The sequence below is a fragment of the Rattus norvegicus genome, chromosome 19 (genome assembly GCF_021556685.1).
Source record: "Rattus norvegicus strain SHRSP/BbbUtx chromosome 19, alternate assembly SHRSP_T2T, whole genome shotgun sequence".
Classification (NCBI taxonomy): Eukaryota; Metazoa; Chordata; class Mammalia; order Rodentia; family Muridae; genus Rattus; species Rattus norvegicus.
In genome coordinates, this window is record NC_141552.1 from 54,126,435 (window position 1) to 54,136,487 (window position 10,053).

General features: G+C 50.3%; 2 protein-coding genes and 1 non-coding gene across 3 annotated transcripts; 2 read left to right on the forward strand and 1 right to left on the reverse strand.

Annotated features, from left to right (window-relative positions):
* The first annotated feature begins 130 nt into the window (after positions 1 to 130).
* Exosc6 (exosome component 6) lies at positions 131 to 1,545 on the forward strand. The gene is given in 1 exon segment (NM_001400967.1): positions 131 to 1,545. A coding segment is annotated over 1 exon segment (819 nt). The 5' UTR covers positions 131 to 162; the 3' UTR covers positions 982 to 1,545.
* Positions 1,546 to 2,109: 564 nt separating this feature from the next.
* On the reverse strand, positions 2,110 to 8,167 carry Hnrnpcl1 (heterogeneous nuclear ribonucleoprotein C like 1). The gene is made up of 4 exons (XM_087596667.1): positions 8,075 to 8,167; positions 4,452 to 4,591; positions 4,198 to 4,316; positions 2,110 to 2,723 (listed from the first exon to the last, which is right to left on the reverse strand). The coding sequence occupies exons 1-4, from the start codon at positions 8,143 to 8,145 to the stop codon at positions 2,688 to 2,690; spliced, it is 366 nt and encodes a 121-aa protein (XP_087452793.1). The 5' UTR covers positions 8,146 to 8,167; the 3' UTR covers positions 2,110 to 2,687.
* Positions 5,858 to 5,928, forward strand: Trnag-gcc11 (transfer RNA glycine (anticodon GCC) 11). Its single transcript has one exon. It is a non-coding gene; the product is annotated as a tRNA-Gly (tRNA).
* Positions 8,168 to 10,053: the final 1,886 nt, after the last annotated feature.

The following is a 10,053-nucleotide window of genomic DNA, read 5'->3' on the forward strand; positions in this document are numbered from 1 at the left end:
AGCCAATACCTCGCCGTTCTTCCTCCATTCCGCTAGGTGGCAATGCGGAAACCTACCGCTCTCCCGATAGGCTCCGCGCGGGCGCGTATCTTTAAGCGAGCGGAAGAGCCGGTGCGCAAGGCATCCTGGCAGGCGGAAGTAGCTCGTACGCCGGTAGCCGCCATGCCGGGAGACCACCGCCGCATCCGAGGGCCAGAGGAGTCCCAGCCGCCGCAGCTGTACGCGGCCGAAGAAGACGAGACGCCCGCTGCTCGCGACCCGACGCGCCTACGACCGGTGTACGCCCGCGCAGGGCTGCTGAGCCAGGCTAAGGGCTCAGCCTACCTGGAAGCGGGAGGTACCAAGGTGCTGTGCGCCGTGTCCGGTCCGCGGCAGGCCGAGGGCGGTGAGCGCGGCGGCGGTCCCGCCGGAGCGGGCGGTGAAGCTCCGGCTGCTCTCCGGGGTCGCTTGCTCTGCGATTTCCGTCGCGCGCCCTTCTCCGGTCGCCGGCGTCGCGCGCCCCAGGGCAGCAGCGAGGATCGTGAGCTGGGTCTGGCTCTGCAGGAGGCTCTGGAGCCCGCTGTGCGCTTAGGACGCTACCCTCGTGCTCAACTCGAGGTGTCCGCGCTGCTGCTGGAGGACGGCGGCTCTGCGCTGGCCGCGGCCCTCACCGCTGCTGCGCTCGCCCTGGCCGACGCGGGAGTGGAGATGTACGATCTGGTAGTGGGCTGCGGCTTGAGCCTCACACCGGGGCCCTCCCCGACTTGGCTGCTGGACCCCACGCGACTGGAGGAGGAGCATTCTGAGGCCGGCCTCACGGTGGCGCTCATGCCCGTGCTCAATCAGGTGGCCGGGTTATTGGGCAGTGGGGAAGGCGGCCAGACTGAGAGTTGGACCGATGCGGTGCGCCTGGGCCTGGAAGGCTGCCAGCGCCTCTACCCGGTGTTGCAGCAGTGCTTGGTGAGGGCTGCCCGCCGGAGGGGTGCCGCCGCCCCGCCCTGATTGGAAAACTTGAGCGACGAGGATGCGGAGGACTGCTGTCGCCCTTTTCTCCCAAAAGGACCAGCGCTGATGGTTGCCCGATTTCGCTGAGCTGAGACAGGAGAGTGGGGGAGTGGTGCGCACAGAACCAAAGCTCTGCACAGCTGCGTTGGAAAGAAGTTTAAAAGGCCGTTGGAAACACGATCCAGTTGGAGAAATTTGAAAGCAGCCATATTCCTAAGTTGGAAAGGACTTGGGCTGGATTTACTTAGTAAATGAGACCTGGGGCTATGGCCTTGTAAGGGATGGACCCTGTGCAGGCCAGCCGGCAGCTCCAATATAATTCTTTTTTTTTTTTTTTTTTTTTTTTCTGAGTTGGGGACCGAACCCAGGGCCTTGCGCTTGCTAGGCAAGCACTCTACCACTGAGCTAAATCCCCAACCCCAATTCTTTTCTTTTGAGAGGATGGACAAGGGGACTTTGCCTTCTCACTACTCGAAGTAAAACATAAAAACATTTTTATGCCTGGAAATAACATGTGTTGTGATTTTTCTTGAGTTAAAAACAATGCTGTTCAGAAATGGGTGTGTGTTGATTGTGTGTTGTCAAGGGTCCAAGTCATTACTGCCTTAAGTATTCCTGTTAGCCCGCTGTAAGAAAGAAAGGGTTATGTGCTTTGGAGGAGAAACCAGCTGCCCCGGGAGCATTGTCTAGGGCAGCTGCCGAGGGGATAAGACTGAGCAGATTTCAGGACAGCCAGAGCTACACAGAGAAACTCCCGTCTGGAAAAGTCTGGGGAGAGTTCAAAGGAGAAGCCTGGATGCACCCCTGTCCTTTCCTTTAGGACAAAACCATGTCTAGGAGTTAGGTAACTGAAAAGGATTATGCTCTGGAAAGAAGCCGGGTCCCATCCTGGTGCCTGTCCAGGCTTGGCTCCTGGGAACAAGGGTCTGGGCAGCAATGGTCTACTAAAATGCAGACCGCCTAATACTGTGGTATCATTTACAGCCTGGCTATTAAGGCAGAGCAGGCCTGACTGACCAGTATAGGGACTTATCCTGTTCTTCACAGGCTGAAGTGGAGGAAGCTGTGAGACTTATTAAGTATTCCAGGGGTCTGCTCAGTTTATGAGGACAAAGTAAGAACTCCTGACCAAGAAGAAGAAATACATATTTTATTTTTTCCCCCTTCTGACATGACTGTAGAACAAATCCAAAATTAGTGTTATACTTACTAGTGAGACTCAAGATAGAGACATAAATGCTCCTTTATTCTGAAGGATAGCTTATGGCTTCATAGAGCACATGGTGGGTTTAACCAAAAGAGGTTGCTTAGGTGGGCGCACACCATCAGGTTTAGTGTTGTGTGGGGAAGAGACAGTTTTCATTCCATGAGAGCTAATAGTGCCTTTTGGGCTCAGGGCCCTGTCGTGTGCCTCCTGCAAGACCACCACAGTTGAATGAAAATAGGCACTGCTGGTCTGTGTGGCTTCCCTACCCTGCCCACAGCAAGACTCATGGAAAAAGAGAGTTAAACCCACGACTACCGGGAGGGGGAGGTTTTCTGGGTGGGCTGGCTGTACCGTGCTTCAGACTTTCAATACCCAAGCTCCAGAAAGGTGACTTCAAGTCGCATGGGAGTGACTAGGGGGCCTTCCAAAAATACAAGGCAAGAAAACAAGCCACCCAAGAGTACCAGTGAAGAAAGTCTGGAAGGTTCCCCACCTCCTACTGGCTATTCTGGTCTGATGCGAGATTCTTCACCTGTGGAAAACAGAGAGGCTAGTTTAGAGGGTGAGAGGCACGGCCACGTGCTAAAATCTAGTTCCTCCAGCTCTCCTCCTTCCCGTTTTGGGAAGCCAGAAGCTATTCTAGATTCTCTGGGGGATGGGAGGGGTGCTGGAAAGTGTCCATTCTAAGCAAACCCTGAAGCCTGGAAACCCAGAACCCACCCGCAGGAGTAAACATTCTCCCTGTAGCACATTGGTTTTCAGGGCAGTTGTGACTGGGGCAGTAGGCGGGAACCCTCCTGAGCTCACCTAGCCTGGGGTAGGCAGGGCATCATGAGGGAATTCACTACCAACTCTGATCTTGCTAAGCAGACTTGGGAAGTGCTAAGCACTGATGATAGAGGAAGAGACAGGGCAGAGAAAACCTCAGGCCCTTTACTGCTACACAAAGGGCCATTGTCAGTCCACATTTGGATTGCCTCAGCCTAGGAACATGAGCATAGCATGCCACAGCCCTGGGGAGGCAACCAAAAGGATGAGGCCAGAAAGGGGGAAGAAATTCGTTTTTGTTGTTGTTGTTGATGATGATGATGTTGTTTTAGAGACAGGGTTTCTCTGTGTAGCCCTGACTGTCCTGGAACTCTGTAGACCAGGCTAGCCTCAAATTCACAGATTCACCTGCCTCTGCTCCTGAGCACCTCCTGGTTCAAGAAATCAAATTTTAATTAAACAAGCTTAAAAGGGAGCAGGGGGAAGTTTAGCATATGGAACATACCTATTCCAGAAGATGGTGTTTCAACCCAGAACTGACTTAACCCAAGTGTCCAAATACCTGACAGTAGCTGCTGGTATAGCTGAGCCAACCAAGCCCAGAGGCAAAGGGCTAAACAGCAGAGGAGAGGGGAGAAGTGGCTGTCCTAGGCACTGCTCTTGGGTATAGGTTGTAAGCCTATCTGTATCCTACTACTCTGTGTTCCTCCATAAACCAAGTCCCCTGTCTTTGCTCTCAGGCCACAAGGACCCAAGTAGGGTGAAGGAGACAGAACACTTCCTGATTACCCCCTGTCTGTGTGTTGCTCTGAGCTGTCTGCCTCTTGGTAGGCTTTCTAGGCCCTGGACATTTGGGGCTGAGTATGTTGGCATGAGGAGCCCTCACTTCTGGGACACCTGTTCTCTTCACTATCCTTTGTTCCCGTTTAGAGAGCCAATAGCCAAAGTTCGGAGGTCCCAGCTGACTCAGTCAGGTGCGTAGCCCTAATCCTGAACTAACTCCAAAGAACAAGGGGGAGAACGAGACGGCTGCTATGCCTCCAGGTATCTGGAGGGAACCAGGACAACCTAGAGATCACAGAGATCTCCTGGACATGGGAACAGCCAGGGGAAATGAAGTCCAATGCTGGTGAAGAGGCCTACAGTCAGAGAAAGAAGAACCCCAGTGCCCCGGTATCTTCCGGAGCAAGAAAACCGGGGGCCCATGGAGGGCGTGGCCTGGGCACGCCCTTGAGTACCTGACTCACGCGCTGGTCCCTCTGCTGCTCCATGGACTCCAGACTCTCCAACAGGCTGTCCACCCGGGCTTTGATCTTGCTCAGCTCCCTCCGGATGGAATCTAGCTCCTCCGTCTGGTCTGCTAAGAGGGGGGCAGAGTTGATGCCCACATGGCCACAGGGGGCCGCGGGGACTGAGCAGGTAGTGCTTTTCAGCCTTCCCTAAGGCTACCCAACTCCTCCCAGCGCTGAAGGTGCGGGCTGAGCCCCCTTACACTTTATCTGCCCCAGGGGGAGATGACTGTTCCTGAAGGTCTTGTGAGTGTTGTGGGTATTCTTGACCCCTGTACAAGTTCTTCGGCTCTTGGCTGGCACCTGATTGACGAATAGAGGGGTCCTCTTGCTTTCATCCACCCTAAAGAGACAGGAGAGGAGGGAGCAGTCAAGTTATCCTGCCCTTACCCCAGGACACAACGGGCAAGACCTACACTAACTAGTAGTGTACACCTTCTCTATTTGACTTAGTTCAATTCACAGGTAAGGGAAAGCCTGACCCTCAGCTGAACTTGAGCAAATATACTCTCCCTCCCTCCTTTCCCTCTCTTGTGTTGTCCTGATTGGCCTCAAACTCTCTGTGTAGCTGAAACTGACTTTGAACTTCCTGCCCACTCTACCTACACCTACAGCCCTTCCTTCAAAGGTCAGGATTCTACCTCAGAAGACACCTTTAGGCTCTTTCCCAAAGTCATTTTGGGAGACCACAACAAACCAGCTTCTCCCTGATTGGATTCTTAACCACTAGCACCACAACCCTATCCTCGCCCACAACCCCCAAGGTTCCAAGTGGCAGCAGGGTGACAATCCAGCCAGAACCTGGCCTTCCAAAGGCTCTTCTGCCTGAGCCAGGCACTGCTGATCTTTGGCATCTTTGTACCACAAAGGATGAAAGGGAAGATAAACCAGAGCCCAAGGTCGCAGTGTGGGTGTGGAGACTTTAATCCCAGCGTGGGAGCTGCCAGAATGCCGAGGTCAGCGTATGAGGGGCTAGTATGAGGTTAAGGCTGCCGCCAAGCCACCTGCTCTTGGTTGCGGGCCATGGAAGAGGTCGAGCTCCGAAAAGGTGCCGGTCTCTTAAGGGCGGTCTCACCCCTTTTCACACGGAGGAATGGAGCGTCCGAGCAGACAATTGGGTCTCTAGTCCATCAATGGCTGATGCGAATACACAAAGCATTAGGTCCCGCCCGAGATGAGGTTGGTGAACAAATTGAATTGGAGTAGCGTCTAAAGTTAAGAAACAACTTCTGGAGCTGTCGCCTAACGTGCCCAGCTCTCTAAGGCGACTCCGTGGGCCAAATGAAGAGCAGGATGCCCATCTGTCCTTACAGCCTGCAGGGTCCCCACGACTGTGATGAGATTTCCGGCCACCTCTGCTTCCTGGAGGTCTCGGTGGGCGGTTTAGGACACTCAGGGATGCTTAGGTTTCCGTCCCGTAGGAGGAAGAAAAAGCCTGCAGGCGCACATCACTGAAGAGAAGGCACGCATTTCTCCCTAGCCACTGCAGTTCAGATCCAAAAAGTGTTGTATTCAGAGCCCCAGATGGGGAATTTCAGAAACAGCAATGGTACGTGCACTAGACTCGCTGAAACTAAATCCAACTAGCAAAGACTGTTTCTACAGCCAAGCATTGGTGGTTCAGTGGTAGAATTCTCGCCTGCCACGCGGGAGGCCCGGGTTCGATTCCCGGCCAATGCACGGTCTCTTTTTCTTAAATACTTTGCTCAAGAAGTCAGGAAAGAGCTCACAGAAAACTAAAACTAACTTCGGAGGGACGCCCTTCCGCAGAGTCGACTGCAAGAAGGAAGCCCCTCCCTCCCTGCATTGAATTGAGAGCACTCACTCCTTTTCTTAGTATTTCCTTTTCTGGTTGCACCGGGGCTAATGGCTGCAGTTTATCTAAAAATCTTGAGTCTTCCAACACACAGAGAGGAAAGGAAGAAGAAAATTAAGGAAAGAAGTTAAAAGGAAATATAAGAAAGAAGAGAGAGAGAGCGCGATTAAGAAAAAGAAAGTAAGAGAGAAATTAAGAAACCCCAAATACACCATTTTGTAGGTGTCTCTAAAGGCAAAAACCGAAACTGCCTCCCAGAGCTTCATTTTGGAAAGGGAAGAAACCCTTGTGGACCACACCTTTCCGCACATCATTCCCTCCGCGTGGACCACAAGAACTGACCAACTGTACAGTCCCCACTATCCTCACGATGACCATGTTAACAAAACAAGAATGATAGAGTTTCTGAGCCTTTTAGCAGAGAAGCCTAGTTTCCTTGGCTCCAGGAATTGAATTCAAGTTGTCAATCTTGGTGGCAAGTACCCTAGCCCACTGAACCACCTCACCAGCGGGGTATTTATTTATTTATTTATTTATTTATTTATTTATTTACTTGTGTAGGTTGTTTTGGTTTTTTTTTTTTTTTAAGCAGGGTTTCTCTCTGTAACCCTGGCTGTCCTGGAACTCAATCTGTAAACCATGCTGGCCTCTACCTCAAGAGATCCGTCTGCCTCTGCCTCCGGTGTCCTGTGTTTAAAGGTGTGGACCACCACTGATTGGCTACCTTTTATTTTTTGTTTTTGTTTTGTTTTGTTTCCAAGACAGGGTCTCGCTATGTAGCTCTGGTTGTCCAGAACTCATTATGTAGCCGAAGCTGGCCTCAAACTCACAGAGATTCATCTGCCTTTGCCTCTCAAGTGCTGGGATTAACGGGAAGTGTCACTATACCCAGACTGTTACCATTTTAATATCTGATATGTCCTCTATTGAAGAATTATATAGTAAATGGATTTGTGGTTTAGAGAGACAGTCCCTGCTCTACCCATTGTCTCCAGGAAGGGTGAGTTTAATTCAAACCTTCCATCCCAGCACGAGAGACAGAGGCAGGAAGAGATTTGCCAGATTGAGGCCAGACAGAAGTACATAGAAAGATCCTGTCTGAAAGTTAAATAAATAAGTAAGAGGAAGAGAGAGGGGCTGGAGTGATGGCTCAGTGCTCTTGGCTCACAGCCATCTGTAATGGGATCTGATGCCCTCTTCTGGTGTGTCTGAAGACAGCTACAGTGTACTTATATATAATAAATAAATAAATCTTAAAAAAAAAAAGAGGAGGGCTGGAGAGATGGCTCAGCAGTTAAGAGCACCCGACTGCTCTTCCAGAGGTCATGAGTTCAATTCCCAGCAACCACATGGTGGCTCACAACCATCTGTAAAGAGATCCAATGCCCTCTTCTGGTGTATCTGAAGACAGCTACAGTGTACTTATATATAATAAATAAATAAATAAATCTTTAAAAAAAAAAAAAAAAAGAGGAAAGGGAGGCTTGGGATGGGAGGATTAGAGGGAGGTAAAGGGAGCTAGAAGATAATCTTAAAAATAAAACAAAAAATTACATAAACACACATGTGCACACTTACATCGCATACATACACCCAGATGCATGAATGCGCACATGCAAATTCATAAATGTAAGTATTCTAAAGCAGCAACTAAAAAGAGGGTTTCCTAAAAAGAGGCCCGCCAACCCAAGGCCAAGATGTCATCTAGAAAGGTTCCCAAACATCTATATTTAGGAAAAAGTTTCCGATTCCTCCATAGAAGAGGGTCTCCTGGATAGACTCCCAGACTCCAGGGTGGAAAAGGAGCATCCTCCCACATCAGGAGGATGTCGGATGTCAGGTATGTCAGCCTGAGAGAAAGCCAGAGACTTGGGAGTCAGTCACAGATGCTGAGATGCTGGGTGGGCAGCACGCATAAGGAACCTTCTAGATTCCTTTTCCCACCTCAGGGGAACTCATACAAGTAGACAACCAGCCTGCCTTGAGGACAGGATAACAGGCTACACTCACCGGAAGATGATCCTGTCCTGTGGCCTCTTCTGGCCTGGATGGGCAGAGTCAGGTCCGGACTTTCCAGCCATGTTCAGTCTGATGGAGAGAGAGAGAGAGGTAGAGAGAGGTGAAGGGATGAAAACGGGGCTGTAGGAGGGTGGGTCACATGACACACACATCTGTGCTCTGCCAGCCTTGGATAAGCCAGAACAGCCCCTCTCCAGAGCTGTCTGCTCAACTGCAGGGAGCCATCCTGGAACTTCCCTAAAACAAAGAGAAAAAAGGTCCTCTCTGCAGTTTTTCAAAACCAAAATGTCCTAAAGCTGAAAAGGTCACATTACTTCCTTCAGCCCCAAACCAATGGCCACATTAACCTCACTGCTCAGACCCTGGAGTTTAGGTACCATCAAACGCAGGAGGAAGAATGTCTGTGGTCCGTGTCCTCTGAGAAGACACCCATCCCTGGGCTGGGTTAATTTTTGAGTGTCCTCCTGCTACCAGGCGGGTACAGACAGTGCCCGTGCCAGCCACCCTGGCCCCAGCCATCACTGCCGGACCCAGGCCCAGCACCTGCTTCTGCGCTAAGCCTCAAAGAGCCAGGATTGCTGGGAGCCAGAAACAAAAGGAACTTTATTTTTTTATTTTTTATTGTTGGGGCTGGGCACACACCCCAGAGTGCAAACGGAGGTGGGAGGACTTGTTGGAGTCACAAGGATCAAGCTCAGTTTCTCAAGCTAGACCCACTGAGCCAGCCATCTTGCTGGCCTGAAAAAGGAACTTTTTCCTTAAATTTTAAATTCATGTTTGCCTTCAGATAAATAAACTCCTAGATTTCAGACAGAGTTTTTTTTGTTGTTTTGGTTTTTTTGTTTATTTGTCTTTTGTTGTTTTGTTGTTTTCGTTTTTTGTTTTGGGTTTTTTGGGGGTGTTTGTTTGTTTGTGTCTGAAGGCAGGACAAGGAGAACAGAGAGCCTGGACTACAGATCTGTTTAATTTACTTTAATTTTATTTCATAAACATTACTGGCTTTTTTTTTTTTCTTTTTGGTTCTTTTTTTCGGAGCTGGGGACCGAACCCAGGGCCTTGTGCTTCCTAGGTAAGCGCTCTACCACTGAGCTAAATCCCCAGCCCCCATTACTGCCTTTTCTAACCACCTGAGAGTTGGCCCTGCTTCTGCCCATGTGTAGTCAAGCCCCACAGTTCAGTTTGTAGTGAATGTGACCTGCACTGCCTCTGCTTCTGGGCCTCTCCACCTTTCTTCTCGTTCGTTCATTTGCTCATTCCTTTGTTTGTTTTCTTCCTGTTGGTCTACCTAGCAGACCAGGCCAGGCTCTAATTCATGACCCTCTCTTGTTAGTCAACCACCAGAAAGGCACCATACCAAGAAAAATATTTTAAATTCAAAGTAACTTGGCTCACATTGCGCATGCAAGAGGGAGGGAGGGAGGGAGGAAGGGAGGGAGGAAGGGAGGGAAGAGAGAGAGAGAGAGAGAGAGAGAGAGAGAAAGAGAAAGAGAGAGAGAGAGAGAGACAGAGAGAGAGAGAGAGGATATCCTGCTGGTGTCCTATTCTATTTCAGTCTTATACCTCTAAGACAGTGTTTCTCATTGAACCTGGAGCTCGATTGGCAGCCAACAATTTTCCTGCCCCCAACCCCCAAGTGTTGGGGTTATAAGTAGGTACCTGGCCACGACTGGTCTTACTGTTGTTGTTGTTTTATGTAGATGCTGGGAGGGATCCAAGCATAAACACGCATGAGCAACTTCCCAGTGGAGAAAATGAATACATACATTCCACCCAAACGCTGGGTGGGAGTGGATGTTGTTAACGACCTGGTGACCATTTGCCATCGGTAGAACCAGACCTCACCCAAATCCCCCCAGAGTGATTATCCCAGACTCTCCTTCAAATAGACCTTTTTCTTTAACTTTCAGTCAATAGAATCCATCCTTAGGGGAGATGTCATATGTACTTTATAGCCTGCTGACCTCTATGTC

Excerpts from the sequence above, each read along its gene's own strand:
- Hnrnpcl1 (XM_087596667.1), bottom strand. The coding sequence starts at position 8,145 with ATGGCTGGAAAGTCCGGACCTGACTCTGCCCATCCAGGCCAGAAGAGG. Across the intron at positions 4,592-8,074 it reads CAGGACAGGATCATCTTCCG|GGTGGATGAAAGCAAGAGGA; the intron begins GTGAGTGTAGCC and ends CTGTCTCTTTAG. Across the intron at positions 4,317-4,451 it reads CCCCCTGGGGCAGATAAAGT|ACCAGACGGAGGAGCTAGAT; the intron begins GTAAGGGGGCTC and ends CCCTCTTAGCAG.